The 14,891-nt window shown below is 38.0% G+C and overlaps 1 protein-coding gene across 7 annotated transcripts in view; it reads left to right on the forward strand.

The window, feature by feature from the left end:
- Positions 1-12,239, forward strand: part of R3HCC1L (R3H domain and coiled-coil containing 1 like) — an 89,294-nt gene extending 77,055 nt beyond the window's left edge. For 6 of the 7 annotated variants that reach the window (XM_037138972.2, XM_037138975.2, XM_037138971.2 and 3 more), the window contains 4 exons: positions 1,913-1,983; positions 2,869-2,964; positions 3,445-3,585; positions 11,441-12,239. In XM_037138972.2, coding sequence (XP_036994867.2) covers positions 1,913-1,983; positions 2,869-2,964; positions 3,445-3,585; positions 11,441-11,508 — 376 coding nt within the window. In that variant the 3' untranslated portion in view covers positions 11,509-12,239. The remainder of the gene's footprint in view (positions 1-1,912; positions 1,984-2,868; positions 2,965-3,444; positions 3,586-11,440) is intronic. The other variant, XM_037138977.2, reaches the window with a different exon arrangement.
- The last annotated feature ends 2,652 nt before the right edge of the window (positions 12,240-14,891 follow it).

Genomic DNA, 14,891 nt, shown 5'->3' on the forward strand with positions numbered 1-14,891 from the left:
CTTAAAGGGCCAGATAGTAAATATTTTAGGCAACTCATCCATTTGCACAAAAGCAGCCATAGACCATATGCAGACAAATGAGCATGGCTGTATTTAATAAAACTTTATTTATAAAAATAAGTGTCCTGTTGAACAGGCAAAACTAGCTAGCAGTCACGTGCCTCACTTACATTTGGTTGGTGGGCGTGCGTTAGTGCTGTAAAGGAAAGTGGGGTGACTGGATCCTGGAGGATAGTTAACAATCTCTGCCATAGGTCTTACGCTAAATGTGTAGTATATATAGGTCAGTCCGTCTAATTCATTAGTTATGTTAAGACTCAGTATCCAGATGTTCTTCATAAAATGTATAATAGATTTTAAAAAGCAGTCAATGAAATTAAATCACAAATTAGAACTACCTTAAATTGTCATTAATAATGATGATTTTTAAAACCAAGGGTCAGTTTTGTTGATGTCTAGACTTTCCTGAAGATTAGTTAATTCTAGTGAATTAACTTCTTTTAGATTTCTTTTCGATCTTACCTGTAAAATATCTTTTTTTCTTATCAAATCCAAAAATATCCAGAAGAGAAGCATTTTAAAGGGTTATACATTTCAAAATCTAAAAGACTCTCCGGAACCCATATAGATCTTTTTGTGTCCTTTTGTAAACTATCTTATAATACAGATTTTTACTATTGAATTTTCTCACGGTCTCCAATCATTTTATTCCATGGATAAACTTTCCCTTACATTTAGGAAATTCTCTAACTAACCATCAAAGCTTCTTTTATTTCTTTTCCCTCAGAGGAATTTTTTCTTCACTGGTTGTTAAAGAGGGAAAATATTTTAGCAGTTGTCTTTTTTTTTCTTTATAGTGCTTTATAAAATAGAAAAGGTCATGGTGCAAAAGTCTATAATAATGCCTGTGAGTCAAATACTATAGGCAGCTTTGTGTTTTAATCACCATCTTCATTAATATTCTTCCTTATGACTATTGCTATTAATAATAAAAAACAAGTGCCATTCATTTACTAAATGCCCAATGAATGCTCAACAATGTACTTTTTGCCTTGTATGGATGATCTCATTTCCATTTTACAACTCTAAGGAAGTGCTATGTGTACTCCTATAGGTGAGCAGACCTACCTTCAAAAGAGGTTAAACCAGCCCAGAACTCAGGATGGATGGCAGAACCTGAGTCCGCTTATATCTGATCCCCAAACACACCATGCTCTTTCCACAGTACTATATTGAGTCTGTGAGCAGTTTTAAGGTCCTAGTGGAAAAAAATAACTGTCATGTCACCATCCTGGTAGTCCTTGTACTCACACTATAGCTCTGCTCCAAAATAAAGGTATTTTCTAAAGACTAGGTCAGTTTCTTTGTTTACAGTTGCACCTTCTTTCCATTACTTGATTTTTTGTTTTGTTTTTTGCTTTGGGTGACCTGTCTTTCTCCCCTTCTCTGTCTCTGTCTGTGTCTCTGTCCTGGAGCTGACATTGCATTAAATGCAGGTGACCTGCTCTGCTACCTCGTCTCCGTCTCCGTATTCTTCTAACCCTCCTGTGCATCCTCTTTATACCTCTTTTTTTCTGTGTATCTCTTGTAAATAGTGCGTTAAATACTTTACCTTCCCAAGAAACTTGGGAGGATTAATTAGTTAGTATCTGTAAAATAGCTGGGAATGTAAAATACTCCCAGGTAGTTCTTTATGATGATAATGTTGTTTTTAAAATTCAGTGGCTTCTTCTGTCCTCCAAGCTGTTTTTTGTGTCATTATCCCCATTCTACCTGTGTGCTGTTGAGTGTTGTTCTTTCATCCTGAAATGCTTTATGAGACTGCATTTGAAAGATGCAGTAAATCTTTATGAAAGATTTACTTTCATAAAGTAAATTTGATGAAATAAAATCGTGGGTTTTTTCGTTGCAGGAAGAAAGGATTTGATATTAAATGGGTGGATGATACGCATGCTCTCGGAGTATTTTCCAGTCCGATTACAGGTATTACCCAATAGAGTTCATTGTTATTTTTATTGTCTATTTTCTCCTGCTACTTGTCCTATTTCCCTTATTTTCCCAGCCAACTGGTATTTTATTCACCTAGTATAAGTAATTGGCAGATGCAGGTTTTTGAGGCATGGTGTTTTTGTACCCATGTGTTTCCCTTCTCCCTTTTCATCTTAATCCAGTGGTGTCAGCTTGTTTCGAGGTTATTTGCTGTATAATGGTCAGTTATAATAGTGCATAAACAGATTACAAATAGAGATTTAAAAAGCCTATGTGAATAAATTTTACAGTATTTAAGGTTTTTTCCCCAGACACATGAATTTGCAGTAGCCCTTTCACCTGTCCAGTAAGAGGTCGTATTACCTGCTTTCTGAATATATGATTGGGCCTTTTCACATAAATCATTGCCCTGATGATAGATGTGATGCAGAGGCATTCAGAGAAATTCGAGATTTTAGATCCTGTCTGAACCACGTAGAATAGAGCTCTGCGAAATTATTCTCTGAAGGTCCAGGTAATAAATATTTTAGAGCATATGATTTCTGTCACAATTTAACTCTGCTGTTGTAGCAAGAAAGCAGCCATAGACAATAATATGCAAACAAATAGGCATGGTTCTGTTTCAGTCAAACTCTTTACAGAGTCAGGTGGTTGGCTGGATATGATCACAGAGCCATTGTTTCTTGATCCCTGATCTAGAATAATAACTGCCAGGTTGTTCTTTACAGATTTTCTAGATATTATTATCTCCTTTGCTTACTATGAAAGAAAAAAAAAGCATAACATCTGGGGAATGCTTTCTAAAAACTAGTCTTAAATTTTCCTTTGCATCTCTCTTCTTCATGTCTTCTACTTCCTTGCCTTTATTCCTCTTTGTAGCTCGAGATGCTTTGGGTAGTAAACATACCATGGTGAAGATACGGCCCTTGTCACAGGCCACAAGAGCAGCCAAGGCCAAAGCTAGAGCTTATGCTGGTGAGCCTATAATCCCTGGTGGGAGGTGGGGGGGTCTTGTTGACATTGATGTTATTGTTTTTTTCAGCACTGGTATAGCCTCCAGAGTTGTAAAGACATAATAATCACTTTTAGTGTTAAGAGGAGTATATTTTTAAGGAAAAAAAGAATAGAGAAAAGGCTGAGTAGGATATGTAGCATCAGAGCATGAAGTTATGCAGCAGTCCTTTTCTGATGACATCCTTATCTACTCTCTACCTCTGTGTTTAGCTGTTTGATAAGAGTCACTGGAAGAAATTGTGTTAATATAGATACAGATAAAGAAGCTAGGTTGTTTGTGCTTTGCCATGTTAATTTCCTCTGATCATCTATCAGGACCTATTAATTACTGCTGATGCAGCCTTTGGTAGTCTATTTTGTATGTTAATTACTGAGCTAAATCACTTAGAGCTAGAGTGCTTTCTCTTCCTTCTTCCTACTCCCTCCCTTTCTCTCATTCAGAGTTCCTCCAGCCAGCAAAGGAGCGTCCTGAGACTTCTGCTGCCTTAGCCCGAAGGCTAGTCATCAGTGCCCTTGGGGTTCGAAGTAAGCAGAGCAAAACTGAACGGGAAGCTGAGCTCAAGAAACTGCAAGAAGCCCGAGGTGAGTGGAAGTGATGGCTTTCTTCTAAAGTCTCTAGAGGTCACTTTAAGTCATGTGGTAAAAAAAAAAAAGAATGAAGCTCATTTTATTTTTGTTATTTCCATTTCCTAGACGCCTCCCAAGTATATTGAAATTGTCTGTCTGTTCCACACACCAAGGCATCTTTATCCATTTACCTCCTGTTATTTTCCAAGATAGGTTCAGTGTCCTTAGCTCATCCATGACTTTTTCTATATAGTTCATGCTCCAAATGCTGAGAAAAATTTTCCTGTGAAAACATGATAATCTTCTAGGTAGAGAATATTATTTGTTTTTGTTTTACTGGGCCATGATTACCACGGTGTTATTAAACGGTTTAGATCTTAAGGAGAAGACAAATTAAAGAACAGCCAGCCACTGACATTGATGATGATAACTGTAGCAGGTACTTTTTTTGTAAAGACGTCCCTGAGTGGCTCTATTAGAGTACATCTAGATTAACCTAGCTTCTGATTATTTTTCAGTACCTAAGAGTTTCCAGAAAATATTTCAACTGATCCACAAGCAGGATAGTTTGGAGCTGAGGTTAAAATCTCTGTCGCCATAATAGGCTGTTGACTTGTTTGTAAAGGCTTGGAACTCCAGCTTTGTACTTAAGTACTTTTTATCAGCCTTCACACTTTCGACAGTCTCATTGCCTTACCCTACAATCTATGGAATCTGTGAAGGCAATTTATTCTGAAAATTCCACTTACTGAAAAGTAACTTCATTTTTCCATTAAATAAATTGAAGTTTCAAACTCCTTGTTTATTGCCAGTCTAACAAGGCCATTAATACTTTCTGTCCACTCTGCCTTGGCGATAGCAGGCAGCTTGCAGACTCTCGGCTGCACTGGCCAGATAACCAGTGACAGAGTGTGTCATGGCAGGTGCTATAGTTTCAGACTAGAACTGGACTAATTTTTGAAACCTTAATGATTATAATGAGGCAGTTTTGATTTTTCCAATGCATTGTTCCCTCAAAGGCATGTTATAGACTATAGAAACAGGAGGATTCATCTGCTTTTTGTGGATGGCAATAACAGAATTAGATTAAAGAGAATATGCCATGTCCTTAACCCTTTATTAATTGGTTGTCTTTAAAGAAAATGCTTTCTCTGTGATAGCCACAATTATCTCAAAGGATCAGTAGAGGATAGTAACAGTGGTATCTATAGAAGCATATATGACTCTTTTTATCTGTGTGTCATGCTTTCCTATGTATTTCTACAGATTCTGCAGCAATAGTTTTGCATGGGTATCATTTGAGTATTCCCCTCTATTTCCCTGTAGGCACATCAGCATGCATCTTCACTTGAAAATTTGTTTTAAGTAACCAGCTATACGAAGGATATTTCATTGATGCAATTAAAAATGAGAAATGTTGGCTAAGAGGGTACCCTGTTACTTTTTAAATGAAGGCCTTTAGTTATGACTAGAGACCCACTGTGATAAGTTCCTACTGTTTATTGGTGCTGAGGCTATACAGATTATAGGGGACTCTTTCTTTATTATGCTTCAGAGCTTTCCCATTTTTCATATCTGAGGAAATATATATGGAAAGTTCCTGATTTGTCTTTTTCTTGCTTCTTTATGTACAAAGCAGATACTCTGGTACCTGCCTGCATGGGCCCCAAGGCTTCTCAACGTGGCAAATTATTTTTTCTGTCAAAATTAGAAGTACTGTGTAGGTGTTGAGCAGAACAGATATTTTTGTTCCAGACCTCCTTCTGCTAGACTGGGCGGAATCAGTGCAGCATAGTGGTTACCATTGTAGACCCTGGTATCAGACTTCCTGGGTCCACGTGTTAGCTCTGCTGTTTACTAGCTGGCTGTGTCACCTTGGGCAAATTAGTTACTCTCAGGAGGCCTCTGTTTCCTCATTCATAAAATGGAAATCAAGTGAGATAATACATAGAAGATACTTAGTCATCGTCAAAAACCATAGGAATGCTCTACCTTCTGTTTCTGTAGGGCTACAACTAATATGTGACAAATGTTAGCGACTCCTGTTTTTATTAGTAATAGTAGAAATATTATATGGTGAGTCCAGTGCATATTTTTTGTCATTACTCTTTTTATTTTAAATTCCATATAATACTCTATCAACTACATTTGGCATTCACTGAGCACCTGCCCTGTGTAGGAGAATTAGATATTTTGTTCCTCTCCTTAAGACTTACAAGCTAGTGGAGATATCTTTATAAGGAAGAATATGAACTTGGTATTTTAAGCAATTGTTTCTTCAAGTTCTGGAGATTTTAAGATTAAAAGCCAAGGCAAGGTTTTTGTTGATTAAAAGGATTGGAAGGAAATATCAGGTAGCGTAACATGTTATATAACTCTGTGATGGATGGTATTATCTCCAGTTTACAGCTGGCCCAGAGGAGTAACTGGCCGAAGGTCACCCAGCATTTGAACCTAGGCCTCTCTAATTAAAACCCACGCTCCTTCTATTATACTGTAATCTCTCTTGAAGGATTTTGGGGCAATTAAAATTTTTTTCCCAGGAAAAAATATGGAGAATATTTTAAGGCCTTCAGAAAATAAAATATGACAGGCTTCCTTGTTATCTCTTTCATTGCTTAGCAGTTTTCGCTGTCAGAAAATTCTTCCTTAGGTCTAACTTAAATTCTTATGATGTTGGGCTGGCCAAAAAGTCCATTTAGTTTTTTCCATAAGATAAAAGACACATTTTCATCAATAACATCATTGACTTGGGTATTTTGAGTATGTTAGCTATCTCCTGCGTGGTAGGACATTGATTGTTCTCAATTACCGTCTCAGTTTGATCACTGTCAAAACTTCAGCTGTTCTACCCCAACTGTGGAGCATCGTCCAGAGAGAAATCTCCAGCATGAAACTTTGCAAAGCACTTTAGACACATTCAGTCAGTCATAACACCTTTCCCATATACTGCACAAATCTTTGTGTGTGTGTGTGTGTGTGTGTATTTCAGTTGTGTTTTTGCCTTTCTTGAAATAGTAAAACATAATATGCTGAAAATGTTGCATATATTTTTCCATCTTCAATACTAAAATGGCTTTACAAAAATTCACCAATTCTGATGTTTTAAAAAAATGTTGCCTTATAAATGATTTTTTTTTTAATGCATGCTGATAGGACAGCTGTCACAATACCATCTAACAAAACTGTTTCAAGAGAAGTTAAAGATCACAAGTGCTATCAGAGCCATATTACCGAAACAACCCACAAACCAACTTTTTGCCATCCCAGTAGTTTAATCCAGATTTCTCTCAAGGGCAGATCATTTAGGAATGTGGTTTTTGACATTAACCAGCTGTGTGGCAATGAGCAAGTCTGTGTGCCCTAGTTTCCAACAAAGTGGGTTACCTAGCCTCGAAGAATTTTTTGAGTACAATGTAAGTTAGCATTTATAAAAATGTTTAGAGAAGTACAAATTCAGGATACTGTTATTTATGTGATTCTTGGGAAATTAGTGTTCATTATAATAATATGAACCAATAATGACAAATACATGTACTATGTACTGCCGCTCCCCACCCATTCCCCATGACAGACAGTGCAGTCAGTCATGGCATTCTTTCTTGATGAATTTTGCCCTGACCATTGTTAATTGATCGGAATTAGCATGGGAATTGAGATCTATGTGCCATCTTGATATAGGCACTTCTATTAATAATAATACTGTAGAATAAAAAATAATACTATAGAATAATCTCCTAGCCTTTCTTTTCCCCCTTGAAGAGCTCTGATGTCTGGCACAGTGCCTGGTTTATAAAAAGATACTCAACATACCTGCATGTTTATTGACTGAATACATGAATAACATTAGTTACTTTAATTTTTTCTACATAAACTTTACTTTATTCATGATTCTATTCTCAACCTGTCAAGTTCTCCATGTGTTTCTTCATAAAATCCAGAGTTGAACACTTCATCTGGAACCCTTCTAATTAATGAATTTGGGATTTGTAATTTGGAGATTTAAGCACTTTCCTGCTAAGTTCCTCCACTGTTTTGGTCTTTTTATCTTTTTTAATGAAAAGTCTGTGTCTTAGTTCTTAAAAAGGAGGTTCAGAAAAATAAAACTACTCGGAGAAGAATTGAAAAAGGTACCATCCTATTCATTTTAAGCAAATTGTATTGTATATATGAGGAGGATAAGAACTTTGTTTCATAAACCTTTGAACATGGGGAAGGTATTTTTCAGTCCAGCAGAATGCTAACAGATCAGGGCTGCACCGAGATGGGACGTGGAAACAGAGATCACCCTTGACTGCTTTGGTGTTTCTCTTTTCTAATTTTTAATTTTATTTTTCAGTTAGAGTTGACATACAACATTATTATATTAGTTTCAGTTGTACAGTATATGGATTAGACATTTATATACCTTAATGAAGTGATCACCCAATAAGTCTAGTACCCATCAGACACCATACATGGTTATTACATTAATATTGACTATATTCCTATCCTGTACTTTTCATCCCTGTGACTGGAGATTTGTACATCTTAATCCCTTCTTTTCCACCCATCCCTTTCACCCCCTTCCCACTTGACGCCCATCAAAATGTTTTCACTACATCCTGTGTGCTTTGGATTTGGCTTAATCATGTGCTTTAACCCAGTGATTACACTGAATGATAAAACCACTTTTTAAAGACCAAACTCAGGATTTCATGTAAAATTTGCCCACATACCACTTACAAAACACTTGATTCCCACAAGAAATTGGAGATAGGTATCATTACTTAGAATAAGCCACCTTCTCATCTTCAAAGCCTGCTATAATTTTATTTCATAACTTAATTCCATTTTACTCTTGGGATAGGTGATTAAGTGGCCATTCATAAAAGGCCACCTTTTAGGGTACTGGCCTGAAAGACAGAGTAAGTAGACAATAATTTAATCACCTACTTGGATGAATTAAATCACTAAGAACTTAAAAGTAAAATCATCTTTATAGGATAGTCAACTATAACGTTAAAAAAAATCATCACAGTTGCTACCTTCTGAAGTCCTTTTCAGGCATTCCATGATTCTGCCTTTAAAGGCAGTGCTGCATCGCTGACTCTCAGTCTAGCTCTCGTGCCATTTTCTTGGTGTCTCTTCTCCCCTGATATGAAGTTCCCTTCATTTCTAACCACATTTCCTTTCATTTTAATGTGGTCTTTTTCTCTGAGATGCATTATTTACCTGTATTTTTTTTTTTTGTATCACCTGCTGTTTAATAAACTTACGTTGTTGGCCTAGATCAGAGATGACAACGTTAATCCTAGGACTAACTGACCATTTCACCAACTATTGCTAAATAAATAGCACATAGTTCTTTGTGATGATATTTAATACATTGATTGGCAATCAATCCACTCTCCAGAGTTATATACCCTCCAACACTTAGGTGATCCAGACTTCATTTTCCCACAATATCACTGATGGTATAAATACTTTGTAAGCCAAAAAATCTAAAACCCTGCTAACATTAAGAGGTTACTTATTTATTGGTCCTTGATCTACCATATCTGTCAAACTATCATAAAAGAATACAATTAGATTAATTGGACCAGATTTGTGCTTCAATTCTTCATATTGATTATTGTTCTATAGGTAGATACAAGTAGATTTTGTGATGATTTTCTCCATTATTAGATGTAGAAATAAATTTTGAATGTAGTAATTAACATTTAAAATTTTTTTCAAACATAACACCAAACTGGCCCTCTTTTAATCTTCAATACTTTCTGTTCCTTGAATGAGAAGTGGTGATTTCAGTCAACTCATTTATATAATCATTTCTGCCTATTTACTATACTGGAGAAATGAAAGTTTTCAGGGCTGGTTATGTGAGTTGCTTTAGGTTAATCATTTCATACTAATTCTTCTGTTCTTTAGTTCCTTGTCCTATGGCTACTGTTGAGCTTTCTCTTTCATTTACTTTTTTTAATGGTTGGAGGTAAGTTAATAAGAGCGTTTTTTCATGCAGTTATTAGCTATTATTTGCCTTCCTTTCCATTTAATTTAGGGATAGCATGTTTGTTTATCTTTCTGTCATTATGTGCTTCCCCCCCACACACCTTTTCCCCCCTTTTCTTTGTAGATACTTTCAGGTGTCAGAATAGTGGAGAGTATGCTGGTTTGAAAATTATGGACCTGGGTTTCAGCTTCAGTTTTTCACTGATTACATAACCTTAGGCAAGTCACTTAACCTGCCTCCAAGCTTCCATTTCCTCTTTAAAATGAAAATATTTTGGTCTTACCCTAACTTACAATTTTTTATTCTATTCATGTTCTGTATTTCTAAATTTATACCTCATATTTTCACTATTTCTTTGTGCTTCTCATTTTGTCTCCCTGATCTTATTGGTTATCTCATACGGTTTACAGCCAGAATCTTCTTACAGTTACATTAAGAGATCTGCAGTATTTTTTAGTAAAAAGCATTAGGGTAGGGAATGTTTCAGAGTTTTGAAATTTTCTAATTGTAGAAAGATGATATGGTTATCTTGATATGTGTTCCCTAACACCAAAATCAAACACATTAACAGGGTATTTCTGCAGCAGAGTGCATGACAGTCACTCTAAATGGTGCATGTGAAGACTGTTCATGTCCTTAGGTTAGGTTTTCCTCCAGATGAGTTTTGGCCCAAACCTTAAAAAAAAATGTTTGCAGAACTCTTTTGATTTCAGAATTGTGGATTATGGGCCACTCCCATATTGCCTTTCTGATTTGAGTTTTCTGAGTTTATTGAAAACTTTGAGTTCTAATAATTTACTTTTCTCATTTCTTCACTTTTCTTAGAATTCAGAACCAGTGTTTTGATTGCTTTCATCTAAGGATGTCTTTGTCTTTGGAAACTTTCCTAACTTTCCTGTTTGTGAGAATCAGAATCACAGTGTCTTCCTAAGAGATGAGGTGTTTCCTGGAGAATCCCAACCCAGTTCCAGTCTGTCTTAAAGCCAGATCACAGGACACTGAGTTACCTTGCCTTCAGTTTGGAGTTTGCTGATTCCCATGTTTGCCATTTTGCTGCTGTATTCTGATCATGCCACAAGATGGTGCCCAAACAGCAGCGAATTTCTCTGTCTTACATGTACAAGTGCCAGTCAGCTTCCTAACATAGTTCTTTGCCCTTAAAGTACAGTCAAATATAGTAAGGAATTTTATAAGAGATTCATTCTGCTGATTTGAAAAAGATAATGTCAAAGTAGCAAGTGTTAACTCTAAACTCACCTCGATTTCTATAATCCCCCAGGTTTATGACTTGCAAATCTTCACAGACATTATCTGAAATAATAATACCCCTTCGAAGGAGACACTTAGGCTTCTCATCTACGTTCATGGTGTCAGGATAAATGACAAACCATGAAATGAGAACTGGTATTGTGGCACCTAACAAAGTACTAGGGCCACCAAACTCTGTATGGTCTGTATTTTTTCACTTCTTGGTGAAAGTGTTAAATAGAAATCAAACTTTTATGTTAAAAATTGAAGATGTATTGCCCAGATTTGTGCAGTTTTTATTTTTAGAAAGAGTCATTTGTTTTCCTTCATTATATGTGGTTATTTTTCCATGTTGGAATTGTGTATTCCAGGAGATTTCTGGCTCCTGAAAGTGTTCTGAAATACTGAAATTCAGTTTGCCTCTGAAATATTTTTTTCCATAAGATTGTAGCAACATTTCCACTTAACAAAGCACTTGGAAAGTTAAAGATATTAACTCTTGGAATCCAGTTAGAGAAGACCAGGAAATGCAGCTGTCTCATGATTAAACTTGTCTTGTAATTTGGATTAAGGAAAAGTCACTGGTTATATGAAGTGAACCACCACTTTTAACGTTGCCCTAATTTACAGAGAGAAAACGGTTGGAAGCCAAGCAACGAGAAGACATCTGGGAAGGCAGAGACCACTCTGCAGTTTGAACGTCAGTCAGTGAAAGGGATAATAACATGAATTCAGAAAATATTTCCATAGTCTTCAAGATAAGAAGATCCTTCCAGAATTCTGTGTACATGCAGATGTGCTTGTTAATGAAAGAGAGAGAAAGTGATCAAGACAAGAACTGACTGGTGTAGAAAGAAGACAGAATTCCATCTGTCTTCATTCCTAAATGCAGTTCTTGGGCATCACCCTTACTGTGTTGGGCAGAGAAGGGAACCGTCAGCTGGGAAGAAACTTGGGAAACGTGACTTCCAGGAGTTCTCTGGACAGGGCAAGTAATGTTAGCATCAGTCACCCTTCCAAGCTGTTCTAAGCAAATACAAAACAGAGGATTCAAACCTGTGATGATGGGAGATGTAGGCCCTGTAAGACCAGGGCGTTTTTTAGTACCTCGCAAATCTGAGAAAAACAATATTGAAGAGGGGGTGGGAGCAACTAGTCCAAAGAGGCAGTATCTGGTATATTTGGGATTCACAGAATCTACACTGCCAGTTCCAGAACTCCAGAAATGGTGACCTGCAGCAAATGTGGGTATTTGGACTATAGAGTTTGTACTGAGCTAGCTGAGTGCCTGGGGACATGTGCCCAGCAGCCAGGGACATGCCAGCTTCATTCCTCATAGGAAGCCAGTCCTGGGAGCTGTGTGCCAGTTCCAGTTTAAGCAGTGCTATCATGTTGTAAGAGGAGACATTAAAGTCTGTTTTGACCTAGATCACTCTGGTGTTTGTCAATTTTGTTATTCCCACAAAGAAATTGGAGAGCAGCTCTCATCTTCCTCCTTCTAATACTGTGCATGGGTTCAGTGGATCTGTTGATTTTACTGAGCCCCACTGAACAGTCGATCATCTCTCTACCCTAGTATACACCACAAAATTGCCTCTCCTGGGATTGGTATGTGGCAGCTTCTTTTCCCTTCTTGCCCTCCTTGTGCGCCACCACTCCAGTCTCTTGCCTTTTCCCATTTCTGTCAAATCTGACATCCTGCAGAGATAATCTGTCACACCGTGTGTTCTTGGTATGATCTTCTCAGCCTGTGCCAGAGGCACTTGGCAAGCATCACCAGACCATCCATTACAATGGAAAGCAGCCAGAATAAAACAAACACCTCTGGGCAGTGAGAGATTTCCTCCTAAAGGACATGGACAAGTCAGCTGTCGTCTCAGGCTTTATCCATTTCATATCTGCATTGCCAGTGTTTTGGGAAAGTAATTCCGCACTAAAGAAATGATAGTGCTAGACCATAAGATGCTGAGGTAGCAAGAAACAGTGTTTCATTGTGCTTTCAAGTGAGGCAGTAGCCTCATTTTTGTATGATTTAGTGCCTGTGACAATGATGGATTATTAGCATTGCCTAGAACATGGTGGAATGGGGCTTTTTTCAAACATTTCTGAAATGACATTGGCCTTGGGTCTTAGACCTGACACAACTATCCCTGCTGCTACTCTGGCCTTGAAGCCCTCTTGCAGTTCCTCAGCATTGTTTTTCTCAGTCTTGGTCAGTTCTGAGAGTGTCCCATGTTCATGTTCAATGCTTCCAGTCCAAGTTTGGGGTATTAAATAAGTCCTTCTCTTGATTCTCTGTCCCAGTACTTAGACCAGCGCCCCTGTCTTTGGCTTGCAGCTGCACAGCTTGTGCTCTCTTCACTGAACAGACTTCTCTGAGATAGATCTGTTGGAACAATATGGCTGCATTTGAAAGGAAATGCAAAGAAGTATAGCCAGACTTCTTACTGAATGGTATACCTTTGAGGTGTAGCTTTGCTGTGTTGATTCTTAAAGTCTGAGTGACCTTGGTCAGTAAAAAAGAGATGATTGCCCCTATTACTTGCCTTTGAGGAGGCTTCCCCTTTCTGACAACATTTTAGCTTTTAAGAGCAGTATTAATAGTGATATATTGCCCCATATTCATTGCCAGTGTTCTTATTGTCCTTATAATTTCTAGAAGTACCTTTTGTTTTCATAGCGCGCGTGTGTGTGTGTGTGTGTGTGTGTCCAGCAAACAATCAGCCACCCTCTTTCAGATGTATTCCTTATAATCAGATCCAAAGAAAGGGCGTGTTTTTGTTTTGGGTGGTTTTTTGTTTGTTTTGTTTTGTGCCAGTATTGAAAGCCGTGCAGTGCTGTTGCTTCTGCCATTAGTAGAGAATGTGCTTTTTAGTTCTCTTTTTCTAGTAGGTGGGATTGCTGGATACTGGCTAGAGGTAAGAGGGCCTGCCATGGCCTAGTATGGACTGCACTGAGCTCGTCCAGGTGGAAATCAGGTCTTTGGCCACATTTAAGCCATGCCTTCCTAAGCCGTGCTAACTGGAGAGTACCCCATAGCTGCCACTGGCTCCTTTGTTAGATGTGTGAGGAGATGAGAAGATACAATACACTCTGCTATGCATATATATTGCTTCATATATGTTGAATGTCTGAATCCAGGATTACCTGGAATTTATAGTAGAAAGTCTTTGTAAAATAGAAATAAATTAGGCTTCTGAAGAGCACGCTGAAGTTCCTAGCACTTTAGTTTTACTGGGACTAAAGTATGCTGAGGTAAAAATCTTGTGACATTTTTGGTTCTGTCTGGAATTTGGTGGTATTCTGTTAACATTCCTCATCTAGTTACAAGTCATGCCAGCCACCAGTCTTCCCATGCCCTTTCCTTTCAACTCAGAGGTGTAACAGCACAACCCTTGTATAGTTGTTTTTTTTTTCCCTAAGAATTAGAACTGGCTGCTCCTATCAGGCATGTGATGTGGGCAGCAAGACTGAGACCAGAGCTGGTGGCCAGCTGCCTGGCCTGCTTTCTTGGCCCTCTTGGAAACTGGATCCAGCGAGAAGCTGTGGGTAACCTCCCTGCCTGAATCTAGTCATCAGTCACCACATGCTCCCCCACTAGCTGCGCATTCTTTCACAGACCATTAGCTGCATGTGCAAGTATAATGTTGTTACTGTTTGGGAGATGTTTGCTGGCTCCAACAGGAAATCAGTCCTTCCCTTGTTTACCTAAACTGCTGTGCCAAAATATAATGCTCCCTCTACCTAATGAAGGAGATGAGGGAGTTGAAAGAGAGAAGGTAGAGGAGAAGAAGGAAGAAAGCACTTCTTTATATTCATCGAATGTACCTCAGAGCATGTCCGTTTTTTACTAAAGAGGGGCTGGTGCTCGTGGTGTGGCAAGAGAGCTCTATTGTAGATCTGCCTCGTCTGCTCCCATTCATTTTGACTTTGCAACCTTGGTTATAAAAGTTGACAGCCCTTAGACTTTATTTCTGGCCTCCTGCCTTTCATCCGTTAACTTTTCCAACCTGTGTTTCAGCCCTGATCCTGGGGAGGGAACTGGGGAGCAGACAGGCTCCTGTCTGGTCAGAGAAGCGTG

This window comes from Artibeus jamaicensis, unplaced genomic scaffold (assembly GCF_021234435.1).
Source record: "Artibeus jamaicensis isolate MK-2021 breed Jamaican fruit bat unplaced genomic scaffold, CSHL_Jam_final contig_252, whole genome shotgun sequence".
Classification (NCBI taxonomy): domain Eukaryota; kingdom Metazoa; phylum Chordata; class Mammalia; order Chiroptera; family Phyllostomidae; genus Artibeus; species Artibeus jamaicensis.